Consider the following 15245-nt stretch of genomic DNA (forward strand, 5'->3'; position numbering starts at 1 on the left):
AGCCACAGCATATAAATGGGTTTTCAAACAAGTTTTAAAAGTATCAACTGTAGAGGTCCTGATAAGGAGGGGTAAACTGTTCCAAAGCCTAGGAGAAACTATAGAGAAATCCTGATCTCCTCTAGTTTCCAGTCTAGACCTTGGAACAACCAGGAGCACTTCAATGAACGTGAAGGAGTGTGCACGATTAAAAGATCAGAAAGATAAGAGGGTGCCAACCCATGTAATGCCTTAAAAAACAAACAGTAAAATCTTAAAATAAATTCTAAAATGGTGTGACACATGTGGGCTCTTCAATTTAAGGTGTGACAATCTACGTGTATTTTCCTTTTGTTTTAAAGTTGCAGCTGGATCGTTCAGAGTGGGGATCTGATTTGCCAAGCGTCGAGATGCATCTGGAGAACCACAAAAGTGTCCATAGAGCAATTGAGGATTTTCAGCCCAGTCTTAAAGAAGCAAGAATGAGTGAAGTAAGAGTTTTAAAAAGGCAATAAATGTCCTGTTTGCTTTAACAAAACAACGAAACAACAGATTTTACTGGAAGAAAATCCTTTGTAACACTTAACTTGAAGTTTTTACTTTGTAGGCTGACATTATGCTGTCATTATTATGACATGACACCTGTCAAAGCCTTGAATAAGATATGTCATGAAGGCTGTCATTAAGTGTTGTTCGTTACCTTAACACTTTGTTACCAGTTAGGCCCTAACCTTACTTAAATCCACTAGATCCCTCCATCTTGCCCAAAAAATGCCAACATAGCTACCAAAGGTGTCATAATTTAGCGAACAACACTTAATGACACCTTTATTGTAATGTCAGCCGTATGTATTAAACTTCAAATAAAGTGTGACCAAATCCTTTTTATGTTTGCCTTGTTCCAGATCCAGATGGATATGCCCCTGAAGCTAACCTTTTCAGACAAACTGAGCAAACTAGAGAAGCAGTACACAAAGCTTGTGGTAAAGCATTTTGTTATAAAACCATTGAAGTGATTCATCGGTTCATCCCACATTTACTGCACGTCTGCCTGGTCATTTCAGAGCTGTTCGAGAGATCGACAAAGCCACCTGGAAAGCCTGCAGGACTTTGTGTCGCAGGCCACTCAGGAGCTCATCTGGCTTAATGAGAAAGAGGAGGAGGAAGTGGCCTTTGACTGGAGCGATCGCCACAGCCACATCTCAAAGAAACGGGACTACCATGCTGTAAGTCTGCACCTATTGCAACCAAATATTTAACAGAATATCTTCTATTCTATCAAACAGGTGGATCCCTCACTTATTCTATCAGAATGATGTCGTATTCATATCTCTATTCTATTGGTTAAAATTTTTTTATTTTTTATTTTTTTTTCTTCTTTTAGGTGCAACAGGGTGGGAGTGTTCTTCGGGAGGGGGGAGGGGGGTTATATATATAAAAAAAAAAAAAAAAAAAAGATTGTTGTATTTCCTTTTCTTCTGTTTTATATCATGCTTACAATATAAACACTTTGAACAAAAAAAGAATATCTTCTATTGGCTGTTTCGCTGTGCCAAATTGCTGCATTTATACTGAATAATGTAAAACTCCTGACAGTGAGACAGAATAAGCGAGTACATGCCAGTGATACTCAGTCCAATCTCCTTACACAGGATCTAATGCGAGAGCTGGATGAAAAGGAAGGAGCCATCAAGTCTGTGCAGGAAAAAGCAGATCGGCTCATGCTGAAGAATCATCCTGCCAGATTAACCATTGAGGTGAGTGAACGATTGTATTCTTGTGCTGTACGCGTATTTTCCAGTGTCTCCACCCTGTGTTCAGTTCTGTTTAAACGTGTACCTTCATCTTAGATATGGTTTTCTATATGATTTCAGGCATACCGCGCTGCAATGCAAACACAGTGGAATTGGATTTTACAGCTCTGCTCATGTGTGGAACAGCATCTCAAAGAGAATGCCGTTTATTTTGAGGTTAGCCGTTTTCACTACCCTCAAACACAGATCATTTGCATGCTCTTGTATTTATTCACACGTGGTTTTTTTTTTTTTTTTGCAGTTTTTTAGCGACGCCAAAGAATCAGCCGACTACCTTAAAAGCATGCAGGACTCCATTCAGAGGAAATACAGCTGTGATCGAATGAGCAGCTTGCACAGACTGGAGGATCTCATTCAGGAGTCCATGGTAAATAGGGCAAATCTATGCATCTTTGTGTGTGGGTGAATCTTCAGATTTTAATTTAAAAAAACATCTTTTTTTTGTCATCTCAGGATGAGAAAGAGCAGCTTCTTTCTTACCGAAATACTGTAGCAGGGTTAATGGGCAGAGCCAAAAACATAGTACAGCTCAGGCCCAGAAACCCCGAGAATCCCCTCAGATCCTCCATCCCTGTCAAAGCAATCTGTGATTATCGGCAGATAGAGGTATTTTTCTTTTTGACAAACAAAATGTATCCACACACAGTTTTAAATAAAACTCTTAAAATATTATTAAACTGTCCTTTCAGATCACTATTTACAAAGATGATGAGTGCGTCCTGGCCAATAACTCTCATCGGGCCAAGTGGAAAGTCATCAACCCAGCAGGAAATGAGGCCATGGTACCTTCTGTCTGCTTCACTGTGCCTCCCCCCAATAAAGAAGCTGTTGATATGGCTGCAAGGTAAGATGTTTAGATAGAGGTGCTTATTTAGTGTTTTAATGCAGTTTCATACTTGTATATATTTGTATATTTGTATTATTTTATTTTATTTCTACTGTAATGTGTGCACTCGTATTTAATCCTTATTCAATTAACAATATTTTACATAATTATGTACAGTCTCTTTTTTTCTTTTCTTTGTTTAGTTTTTAGAGTTTAGGATAAATAAAGTATTTATGATTCTGAGAAGAGTTACTTTGTTTTCCACGCAGAACTGAGCAATTGTACCAGAATGTCCTGGCTCTGTGGCACCACTCCCACATCAATATGAAAAGTGTGGTTTCTTGGCATTATCTTATGGCCAATATACGAACAATCCGAAACTGGAATGTGGCCTCAGTAAGTCTGATTTTCTATCACGTCATTATTAACCATTTATGTATGTTTTGCGTTGATCTGCAGCATTGATCATTTTAATGATACAAGAAAAGTACCCAGACCTTCTGTTTTGATGATTGCAGATAAAGACGATGCTACCAGGTGAGCATCAGCAGGTTTTGAGTAACCTGGAGACCCACTTTGATGAGTTCCTGGAGGACAGCAGGGAATCAGAGGTGTTCACTGTGGCAGACTGCTCACAGCTAGAGAGAGACGTGGCCGCCTGCAAGGACTACTACCAGGAGCTTCTCAAATCTGCAGAGAGAGGTAATGGCACATTAAAGAGAAAGCATGGCTCTTTAAGCATTCTAAGCCCTAGAGTTAATTCCATTTGGAATTTTTTTTTAAATACATAAAAAAACGGTTGCTCATGTTCCTTTGTATAGAAAATAGAGTAATACAACAGAATTGTAATGATAATATGTGTATTGATTCAACTCATCTCATTTTTATTTAAAATAATAATAAATATTATATAATATAATTATTCTTTATCCTTAATGCATTGAAATAGTTTTTTGATTTCTTCTTAACTCAGGTTCAGTTACACTTCTAATGCTTTGGTGCCACCTCCTGGTCTCTTATCAATTGTTCTGTATTGAAGGCATTACAACACGTGTCAAACTCGAGGGCCAAATCCAACACTTCAGGGCACATCATGCTCTTGGCACATCATGTGTCAACAAATTAAGAATGACAAAGAAATCATGAATCATTGTTAATTACCAACTAATCCAGTTATCGAAATATCTCAGCTCCTCCAAATTCACAAATTCAATGAAACTCCACAATATTTGTAAGAGTTAACAGTTTTTGCATGTTTATATTGTGTGATGGCAGTAATATGTAAACTCAAAATGTCAAAAGAACTTTAAATTTTTCCAAAAACCCTGCAGATTTCCTTAAATTATTCCACATATTAAAAAAAATAAATAAATCAAGGATATTTAGGTGCAGGGGCGATCTGTCACTTACTGGAAGGTTATTGTTGGTGCCTTACATACTTTAAATATCAATCAGTGTTTATTTTTACAGCAAATTTATATTAGTCTTAGTCATTGTCTTTGGACTAAAATGCAACTTAGTTTTAGTCAAAATGTAGTCATTTAGTCTATTTCACAGCCTCGTCACTGCCCGGATAGATTTTTGTTACTCACTCATTTTCGGTGTCCTTCACAAATCCCTCCATAAACTCCAGCTGGCCCAGAACTCTGCAGCCCGTATCATCATGGGAACCCCCTCCTTTGACCACATCTCCCCTGTCGTTCAGCAGCTCCACTGGCTCCCCATCAAATTCAGAATCAACAAAATCCTCCTGTACACTTTCAAGGCCATCCACAACCTCATTGTCTTCTCTTTTTCACTCAATCAGAGGAACACGAGGAGTCGGTGTACAACAACTATATCTCAGAAATACACAACCTCCGTATGCACCTGGAAGCTCACGAAGAACGCCTGATCAGGAAAATCCGATCACCTTTGGAAAGAGTCAACTTGGAGCAAAGTTTGAGATGCATCACTGAGCATGAGGTGCACATCTGGGCATGATTACCTGTTTGATCCTGAAGCACTTATGGATGTCTTATTAAACTTTGTCATTTCCCTATGAAGGAAAAGATAGCAGAGTTGAACAAGCTGAATGTGGAGCTGGATGTGGTGAAGGAGAGGTGTGATCTTTTCCTCAGACAGGCTGCAGGTTCTGCATCTGTACCAATGCTCTCCTCAGAGCTCTCTATTCTCATTCAGAGCATGAACCAAGTCTACTCCATGTCTTCCATTTACATGGACAAGTATGAATCTCCCTGCGTGATCCTAAAATACATTAGACAAATATTTGGTTCATATTCCCTTGAGTCAAGTTTTTTTTTTTTTGCCTTTTTGCAGACTGAAAACAGTGAATTTGGTGCTCCAGCAGAGTCAGAATGCTGAAGCTCTGGTTAAAGCATATGAATCCAAACTCTATGAAGAAGATGCGATGAATTCTGACATCAAATCCATCGAGCATGTCATATCTACATTAAAGGTAAAATGATACCAAGAAGTGACACTCTACTGAACAATGCCAGTTGTTTAACTATAATGTTCTGCTCTTAGCAATGGCGGATGGAGATAGACGAGACGCAGGAGGTTTTCCATGACCTGGAGGATGAGCTGCAGAAAGCTCGTGTCATCAGTGATCGCATGTTTAAAGCTCACAATGAGCGAGACTTTGATTTGGACTGGCACAAAGAGAAGGCAGATCAGCTGAGTGAGAGATGGCAGAACATTCACTCCCACATAGATAGCAGGTACTTTGTAATATAATGCACATAGCTTGGAAAAAGATGGATGTAATTGATAATTGCTAATTTGCTTAATTTTTTAGGCTTCGTGACCTGGAAGGTATCAGCAAGTCCTTGAAACACTACAAAGAATCCTTTAGTAGCTTGGATGAGTGGGTTCGAGAGATGGAAGCAGCACAGCTCAAGACTCAAGAAAACAAAGGCGGGGATAGCAAGGCGATTACAGAGATGTTAAACAAACAGAAGGTACAACAAGTTCTCCCTCAATGTCTTCACACTTTAATAATGGGATCACAATGTACTTACAAAAGCATGTCTAAACATGTGTCTCTTTTAGAACCTTGTGGCTGAAATTGAACAGAAGCAGGGCAGCATGGAGGAATGTCAAAAGTATTCAGACCAATACTCATCTGCTATCAAGGTACCAGAGTTTGGCTATTTGCCACTTAGGTGTGCCTTTGCTCACAAAAGCTTAACTTCTTCAGCCCCACCGGACCCGTGCGTGGGGGCAGCTCCAGCTTCCGTGACTCTCACGGGTCGAAACGGCACATACATTAGTTCAATTATTTCTGCTTTTTTAGATTTATTGTCACTCACTATCATTTTATTCCAAAATTTCACATCATCTTATTCCAAAATTTCACATCATCTGAAACCACTAAGGATCCCTCTTCAGTCTGAACAAAAATTAGCCATGTAGGTCATGTAGAGGCTTAGAAAAACATTATTTGTTATGGGTATGTGATTTTTGGAGAAAAGTGGTTGGAGCTTAAGAGGTTCAGGAACCTTGATCATACATTCCTACCCACATCAAAATAAATGTTTGTTGGTATTAAAATGTATGTTCCCCAAAAAAGAAGGTGGAATGGGAATTCCAAAGTTGAAAGATTATTATTATTTGTCCCAAATCAGGCCCTTACTAAATTTGTGTAACCCGCAATATAATGCAAGATGGAAGGACATAGAAAACCATTTAATGGCCGAACCTCCAATACAGGCCTGTGTGGGAAATAAGTAGACAATCCAAATGACATGCAAAGTGTCAAATCCATGGGTCAGGTTTCAAATAAAAATTTGGAATGCAATCAAAGTTGAGTGTAAATTATTTGATCCATTTTGGATTGTCATATGGGTAGCACACGATCCAAATTTCAAACCCAATCAGTTAGATGCTAGATTTAAAAATTAACAACAAAAGGACAATTAAAGGACTTTAAGAGCCTTAAAAGAGAGTTTTCCCTTCAACAACAAGATTTTTACAGGTATCTACAGGTATTTAATTACTTTGAAAAATGTAAAACTAAATATCCCCTAGACCTGGAGGATCCAATACTCAAAGAGGTACTGAGGGCCCATACAGATGACTTTAATAAAGGTATTGTTTCTCAGCTGTATAAGGGTTTTCAATCAAATAAAACAAACACAACTGAGTACGTAAAGGTTAAATGGGAAAAAGAAGGAGCTGGTGAAATAACAACAGAATGCAGAGTTATTGTGAATGAACGTGGAAAAGCACTAACTCGCATATGTGGCGGGAGTTTGCACGGAAATGTTTGATGAGATTTTTTATTACACCCAAGTTAAAAACACACCATACAGGGAAAACTGTGAAATGCTGGCGTTGTTCAGGGGATCAAGAAGCAAACCATTGCCACATGTTCTGGGAGTGTTCAGCGTTGAAGACATTTTGATCTACATAAGATAATGGAAGAAATATTTAACACAAAGCTGCCCAATCACTTTAAAACTTTTTTCTTGGGAAGAGATGATTGCTTCCTGGGAAATCAGAATAAACAATTATTTAGACTAATGGTAACAGCAGCAAAGAAAAATATCACAGCGAGATGGACAAACCCTGAACCCCCCCACAATGAGTGAATGGATAGACAGTGAACGAAATACATCAAATGGAAAAAAATACTTATTCACTTAACTTACAAGTGGACAAATTTACAAAGATGTGGACAAAATGGGTCTCCTTTAGGGATAAGATGACAAATACTGAGAATAGGACTGACAGACAAAAAACATAGGTTGTCCCCGTCACTGGGATAGGAAACAGTGAGCCTGCCTATGTATATATGCACTGTGATACTCTGAAAATAATAATAATAATAAAAATGTATGTTCTCCTTTTCTTTTAGAATTATGAACTTCAACTGATGACATTCAGAGCAATGGTTGACTCACAGCACAAATCTCCCCTCAAAAAACGAAGGATACAGAGCTCGTCTGATGCCATACAGCAGGAGGTATAAACCAAGGAGTAAATACAAACTGTAAGAACAGCAGCCGCTTAATAATAATATGGTTGGATGTGTTTTATTATTCACTCTCAGTTTATGGACCTTCGAACACGCTACACTGCTTTAGTGACTCTGATGACACAGTGCGTGAAGTTTGCCAGTGAAACCCTGAGGAGAACCGAGGACGAGGAGGTGAGCAGAACTGTCCTCAAACTGTTCCTTGCTTTTATAATTAAGATGCTTTGCAGGGCACGTTTCATGGTTGCCTTTTTAAACCATGTGTCATCTAAAATAATGATGCTACCCTTGCTTGACCTTTCCTTTATCTGTACTTCTATGCGATTCCATAGATATGGATGTAACACAGAAACACATGTAAAATAAGCTTTTCCTTTCCTGACCCATCTTCACTTGCTAAATTCTTCCAAGCATGGTTTCTGTGTGATATGTTGAGCTCTGACTGAATAGAATTTGCTTCATTTCATTAAAGAAGCAAAGAGAAATGCTGTGCATGAAGCTGACTCCTCCGGCTGCGGCTGGTGAAGGTGACTTACTCTGTGGTCACGGTGGCACACTGTTGCAAATTCCTGGGGAGGTTGTTTTGAAAAACCTGAAAATAAAAATGTAATTTTCCAAATGCACGAGTCAGTGAATAACACATTTTTTGTGTCATAGAACAGAAAAGCCTTTGAAAGAGCAGAAAATACAAAAAACACCGAAAGCATGGAGCTGCTAAAGGCTACAGGTGAAGCAGAGCTCACTCAACTTAGGCATCGAGTCAAAGAACAAGATGCTTTGCTCAATGAAAGGCAGCCACAGCTGGAACAGCTGGAGCTAGAAATAGAAAAGCAAAAGAAGACAATTGGCGACCTGAACTTTCAGAAATCCCAGCTTGAGCTTGAAGTGAACCAATATCAAACTAGATTAGAGTTATCAGTTAAAGACAAAGCTGCAAGTGAGCAGGAATTGCAACACGCCAAGCTCTTAATTGAGCAGTTAGAAGCGTCATTGTCTTCAGCTCTGAAGAAACTAGAAGAGCTCTCACAGGAGAAAACCGATGCTAAAGATCAAATAATGCAAAGTCCCAAACTAGAGAGAAAAGTAAATGTGGAGCAATTGGTTATTGTGACTGAGCAAAAAGTGCAAAACAAGGTGGAAGTACATAGTATGGACAGTGAGCTTGTTGCTTTAGGCATTGAATCTGCAGTTGAAAGTGAGCCAAACTCCGCTGTAACAGAAAACGAAAGCATGATGGGGGATGTCCTGCAGCAGAAAGTAGAGGAGTTGGTCCTCATTCAGAAAAAGGCAGAAATGGCAGAAGAGAAAGCCCTGAGTTACAAAAAGATGTTAGACGACAGCAACAACAGGATGAAGAAGCTTCAAATTGACATTGAGGCAGAAAAAACCCACATGAGACAGAAAGTTGAAGACCTCCAGTCAGAAATACAAAACATGAAAAAAACCACAAATGAACTACAAGAAGAAATGAGATCACTCCAGAGAACAAACTCCTCCCTGCAACAAAACACCTTCTTCCAAAGCACTGAGATTGAAGGCCTTAATGAGCAGCTGAAGATCACCCAGGGAGAGCTGCAAAGGAAAAGCTCCATTGAACAGGAAAACAGTTGCAGAATCAACAACCTAGAGGAGGAGGTGGCGTCCAAGCAGGTAGTGATAGATCAGCTGAAGTTCAGGTGCAGTGAGCTGACCAGAACTAATGTCTCTTCAGAGAGTGAAACGAGAGGTTTTCAGATTCAAATAGAGTCACTGGAAAAGGAGCGGACGGTTTCAGAACAAAAGATCAAGTCTTTGAAGAGAGAAATCGAAAACTGGAAACAGCAGCTTCAAGAATATAAAGATGAAAACAGCTCCATGAAAAGATCTGGCCAAATGCTGGAGCTCAAATATAAAAACATGGAAGCAGATTACCAGAAGAGTGAATTAGTTGAATCTCAATTGCAGAAGAAAATTAATGAACTAAGACAGATGAATATTGAGATGGAACAAAATGTAAAAAATGAAAAAGCTAAACTTGATCATGCAATGATGGAATTGGAGGGTAAAGACCAACAAATAAAAATATTTAAGTCTCAGTTAGAAGGCACCAAATCACAGGTCCACATTTTTGAAGAAGAATTAAACAAGAGATCCCAAACCTCATATGATCTTCAGATTAAACTGCAGGATTACAGCGAGGAAGTAAAGAAAATTGCTGAATTGGAACAGAAAATCAGAACCCTCAATTTGAAAATTTCCAGCAATGAGCAAGAAATAACAAGCCTGAAAGCAGAGCTGAAGTCAATGCTCGCTGAGAAGAATCTAGCCAATCAAAAACGTTTAATGCAAGAATCTGAAATTAATGACTTAAAAGTAATGCTGAATAAAAAGAACACAGAGCTGCAGAAAGAATCGACTGAGAGCCAAAAACAACTAGTCAAAGTCAGAGCTTTAGAGGAAGAGCTTTTAAAACACAAGCAGGATTTGAAAGGGGTAGCCAGCAGTACAGAGAACAAAAATAAAACCATGCAGCAAGAATTATACATTCTTCAGAATGACAAGAAAGTAGCAGAAAAGAAAGCAGAGGGTTTAAATGTTAAAGTGTCAGAGCTCAGTTCCTCTCTGCAAAGAACAAAAGATGAATTGTCCAAGGAGACCAAAGAAAGAGAAGCTAAAGATTTAAAAATAATACAACTTGAGAGTGAACTCCAAAGAAACAAAATGACAATCAAGGCCCCAGTGAGCGGTTTTGACCAGTTCCGATCAAATGTACAGGTTGAAAATACAATCCTGAAAAAGGAAAAAAATGTTGCTGTAGAGAAAAATATCTCCCTGGAGACTGAAGTTCGAATGCTGAGAGAAAAGCTGCAACACACAAAAACAGAGGCAGAACACAAGCAAAGAGAAAACACTGATCTGCATCACAAGTCACAGCAGATGGAGGAACAACTGGAGAAATGTAAGAAAATGTTGGATGAGTTGAAGAATAAGCTGGAGCTCCAGAAAGAGGGCTACGAGCGACAGCTGATCCTTGTGCAGACAGAACTTGAGAAAAAGATTATTATTCTGCAATCAGAACAATCCACTGAGAGCCAAAACCAGGACTTACCAAGTGCAGAAGTATCTGATGTGGTGAACAAATATTTAAAACAGGATGTAAAACAGATCAAAATAAGCAGTCAAACAGACCTGCAACTGCTGCTGCAAGAAAAAAATAAACTCAGGCAGAATTTGTCAAAAGCGGAATCAGAAATTTCCCAACTTAAGGAAGACAGAGTGAAAGTTAACTCAAGTATGAGTGCCTTACAAAGTCTTTGCAACAAGCAGTCAAGTGATTTGTCAAGGTTTGAACAGCAGCTGATGGATAGTGAGCGGAAGATGACCATCAAAGAGAATGAAGTGAGAGCTCTTCAGAAGCAAATTGAAGCGTATATAGAAGAGGTGAAAAAATTGCAGGAAAAGCTTCTAAGACTTAGAATGGAAGTGATGGAAACCAGTCATCAATACAAAAGTGATAACAAAGCAGATTGGCTGAAGGCAGATATTAAACAAGTGATTCTCAATTCTTCGACCTCAAAAGAAGATGCCAGTTTGAACTTAGAGGGCGACAAACTCAAAAACAAAGAAGTCTCACAGGTAGGGATCAACATTCCGGATTTTAACTACACTAAGATTTCATTAAACTGTAAACTTTTCCCATGAATCGTTACAATTATTACAGTTTCAGTCTAAATAGCAATTGGACTGCTAGTAATGCATACTTAACAAGGCTTTTCAATATATATATATTTCTTTTTTACAGACTTCAATCGTGAACAACAAGCTTGTTCTTAAAGGACAAGCTCAACAAGATGAAAATCAAGTCTTTCAAAGCCTGGCACAGGACGACTCCTCCAATCAAACTTGCACTATCTTACAAAACAACATGCAGCATGTGACACAACTCATGAATTCTCCAACCAGCATGTCCACACATGGGTACATGTCCATCGGTGGGCCAACAGATCTACAAACGCATGAAAACAAGACCAGCAGGACAGGAACTTATCACATCCAAGAAATCTGTGAAACGGTTAGCACTTCAAGGACCACTTCATCGGCCAGTAAAACCACTGCTCAGAAGGCCTCACAAGTTGCAGGAAGTTCAAATGTCCATCATCTGATCAGATACACGTTCTTAGATGAAGAGATTTTGCATAAGTTGGAGGCGGGTCTCATGACAATAGAGCAGGTTCAAGCATTACTTCCTCAGTGCTCCTCCAAACCAATGGCTGTTGCTGGAATTTACGTGGAGTCAAGCAAGAAGAAAATGTCCTTTCTGGAAGCCGCGGAAAAGGGCTTCCTAGCAAATACGTACGCGCTTGAATTTCTTGAGGCTCAGGCTGCATCAGGAAGTCTCACAGATTTAGCCACAGGACAAATATACTCAGTTAGTGAGGCACTAGAGAAAGGAATAATTGATTTGGGCATGAAAGACAAACTGATGGAGGCTGAGAAAGCTGTTAATGGTTACATTCATAAAGGGAAAAAGCTGTCTGTGTTTCAGGCAATGGAGGGAATGGTTCTTGAAAGATACAAAGGTAAAAAGATTCTGGAGGTCCAGGTTGCTACTGGTGGAGTAATAAATCCAGAGACTGGTGCCAGGGTGCCAGCTTGCATTGCTGTTATTCAGGGTCTCCTGAACAAAGAGACTCTGCAGGGTCTGTGCGATCCTTCCAGTACCCTCAAAGGTTTTCACAACCCTGACACTGGACAGAAAGCATACTACTCTGAAATACTCAAAACATGCTTGTATGACATTGATGGAGATGTGTATCTATATCCATTTGGAGACAGACACCTCACCAACACGTCCCTCATGAGTCCTCAAAGAGTGGCCGTTGTCAACAGCAGTTGCAACATTGAAATGTCAGCATATGAAGCATTCAAGGCTCAGCACATCGACAAGAGCACCTACTTGTTTCTGTCACAGCAGGAAAGCGAATGGCAGGAAAAGTCTGCAGTTGATACCAGTGGAAACCTAATTCACACCATCAATGATGCCAAAAGTGGCCGACAACTTTGCCTAGAGTCTGCTCTCAGTCAGCGCTTCCTTGAATCATCCGAGCTCGAAAGCTTTCGCAACGGCAAACTAAGCATTTACGAGATTGCTGACATAATTTTTTCTAGAATGGTTGTAGTGGAAGATGTAAACAGTTCCATTGCTGGTCTCTTTGATATTACTCAGAAGAAGAGGTTATCAATTCTCGAAGGTTTCCAATTGGGATTAACTGATAGATCTACAGCGATCCGCCTCCTAGAGGCCCAAGCCTGCACTGGAGGCATCTGCGACCCTTACTCTGGAGAGAAAGTCACTCTCTCTGAGGCTCTCAAAAGAGGTCTGTTAGATAAGGCTTTACATGACCAACTCCAACAGTTTGAGCAAGCATTTAATGGCATCATCCACCCAAAGACCGCAAAGATACTCTCAGTTGTCCAGGCCCTCCAGGAAAAGCTCTTTTCAGAGGATGTTGGTTTACGCTGTATGGAATTCCAATTTCTGACAGGAGGATTGATCAATCCTGAAACTCACGATAGAGTCTCACTGGAGGAAGTCATTCAGAGTGGCCTTGTTGACAAAGTCACTGCTGCCACTCTCAAGGATGAGAAGCTACACTCTAAGAGCCTAACGTGTCCAAAAACCAAGAGGAGGATGACGTTTAAAGAAGCGCTGGACAAGAGTGTGTATGACTGTCACACTGGATTAAGGTTACTAGAGGCGACTAAAATTCTCGGCCTTGGACCCAAATCGACATTTCATTACGTCTGGGCTTATAAATAGGCACTGTCAATCTTTGTTTATGTGCCATCAAAGCGAAACCTTTGCATTGAATCTTGCTTCGTTTATTATTGCTGTTTTACTTTGACTCCACAGCTACCTTAGTTACAGTTTTTTGTATGCATCTGTTGTATGTACCCTAATTATGACTATAATCCCATCATTCCTTAAGGCCTTTCTGTTAATAATCTTGAACCTGTTAAATCTCTTTAAATTCTAGAGATCTGTTGATGAGGAGAAGAGAGAGCATGGTGATAAAGTTAGCAAACTGTTACACTGGATGTCCAATGTGAAACAGTCCATGGACAGTGATGGAAATGCTCTGAAAGATAGTAATGCCAACACTGATGCCGCTAATAAGCCACAGGTAAACAATGTGGGTCTTAGGTTTGTGCAAGTACAGAAATACTTGTTGAAATGTTATGTATGTTTGTTTAAATCAGTTTCACTATCCTGACGCTTTCTGTTACAATCACTTATTTGAATAAAAGCAGCATACACGCTTTCTGATTTATTTAATCATTACATATTTTACCGTAGGCAATGTCTGCCCTTGCTTTATTCTACTGTTTAATAAATATACTGTGAATCAGTCATCTTTAACCCTGTAACCACACAATGTTGCACAAGCACTATTACAAAAGGTTCTCACCCCCACAAGTCATTGCAAATAAGAAAACTCTCTTTTGATGTTGTTAATGTATTAAAAGAAACCTGTTTATTTTGTACTCATAGCCCATACTGAAATGGTAAAGAATATGTAACAACACAGCAACATATTTTGATCTTTTAGAAAAAGTAAACATGAAAATTAATACATACATCAAATATGTAAATATTACACATGGTCAGAATAATTTTATTAGAAAATATTTTAGATTTTAAAGTAATTCATTTATTGAGCCAATGAGGGGAAAAACATTTAATTTAACATACAAAAGAGTGTTCATGCAGTGCAATAAACACCTTAATCACATATAAGTTTTGCAAGGTAGTGTATTCATAATGGGTTTTCCCCATGTTAAATGTCATTGGTTTTTGAATTTCAAATATACTCTAAATATAATTTTTTTTCGTTAATATTATTTCTTTGTACATGCCTCTTAAGATATGAGTGTCATGGGGTGACTGTATTGTATTTGTATTATAGATCAAATAAATGAAAGGTATTCATTATGTTTTAATTAGTGTGTTTAATAATCTGCTCCATAATGTGCCAATAAAAACCTTACCTATTATTTACAATAATACGACCATGGCTTAAAAACCAAAATGTAATGCACATGCTTTATTTTTGTAATAACGACACAGAAAAAACGTTATTACTAATCATTTAATTACTTTCATTAAATAAACTTAAATTAACAATCTTGAACCAGAATTTGAAAAAGTTGTTTACATTGATTAAGTGTAAATTTATTCAAATATATTACTGAGTTTTGTGTGTCTATGTCAAAGAAAACCAAAAGATTTTGTGTCCTTCTAAATCAAAAAGTTGACTTGTCAATGTTTATTTCTGCAGGTGTCGGTAGAGGAAATGGTCACTAAGAAAGAGCAAATCGCTGAAGCACTGAGGAACACACAAATGATGCTGAACAAGCACAGTGACAAGTAAGCGCTGCGTTTGAACCCTGCGTGCAAACTTCCATCCTCCGGTAATGCTCTAATTCACAGTCTTTGTGTCTTCCAGAATGACGAAGGCGGAAGAAGAGGCGGCGCAGGAGCAGCTGCAGGCGCTCAACCAGGCCTACAACGAACTTTCCCAACAGTATTCAGATCAGACAACCTCTCCTGAAGAGGTTGGACACTGAATGTGCCGTTTCGTATTTGATGACCTGAGCACTGTCA

The 15245-nt window shown here is 38.9% G+C and overlaps 1 protein-coding gene across 22 annotated transcripts in view; it reads left to right on the top strand.

Moving 5' to 3' along the window:
• Nucleotides 1–15245, top strand: part of dst (dystonin) — a 119692-nt gene that overhangs the window by 49735 nt on the left and 54712 nt on the right. For all 22 annotated transcript variants that reach the window (XM_028468248.1, XM_028468254.1, XM_028468251.1 and 19 more), the window contains 21 exons: nt 342–470; nt 885–962; nt 1044–1205; nt 1632–1736; nt 1854–1949; nt 2035–2160; nt 2247–2399; nt 2483–2637; nt 2889–3015; nt 3138–3321; nt 4427–4584; nt 4666–4844; nt 4939–5077; nt 5149–5342; nt 5420–5582; nt 5674–5757; nt 7481–7588; nt 7676–7774; nt 13618–13764; nt 14920–15008; nt 15088–15196. In XM_028468248.1, coding sequence (XP_028324049.1) covers nt 342–470; nt 885–962; nt 1044–1205; nt 1632–1736; nt 1854–1949; nt 2035–2160; nt 2247–2399; nt 2483–2637; nt 2889–3015; nt 3138–3321; nt 4427–4584; nt 4666–4844; nt 4939–5077; nt 5149–5342; nt 5420–5582; nt 5674–5757; nt 7481–7588; nt 7676–7774; nt 13618–13764; nt 14920–15008; nt 15088–15196 — 2784 coding nt within the window. The remainder of the gene's footprint in view (nt 1–341; nt 471–884; nt 963–1043; nt 1206–1631; nt 1737–1853; nt 1950–2034; nt 2161–2246; nt 2400–2482; nt 2638–2888; nt 3016–3137; nt 3322–4426; nt 4585–4665; nt 4845–4938; nt 5078–5148; nt 5343–5419; nt 5583–5673; nt 5758–7480; nt 7589–7675; nt 7775–13617; nt 13765–14919; nt 15009–15087; nt 15197–15245) is intronic.

This window comes from Gouania willdenowi, chromosome 15 (genome assembly GCF_900634775.1).
Source record: "Gouania willdenowi chromosome 15, fGouWil2.1, whole genome shotgun sequence".
Lineage (NCBI taxonomy): Eukaryota > Metazoa > Chordata > Actinopteri > Blenniiformes > Gobiesocidae > Gouania > Gouania willdenowi.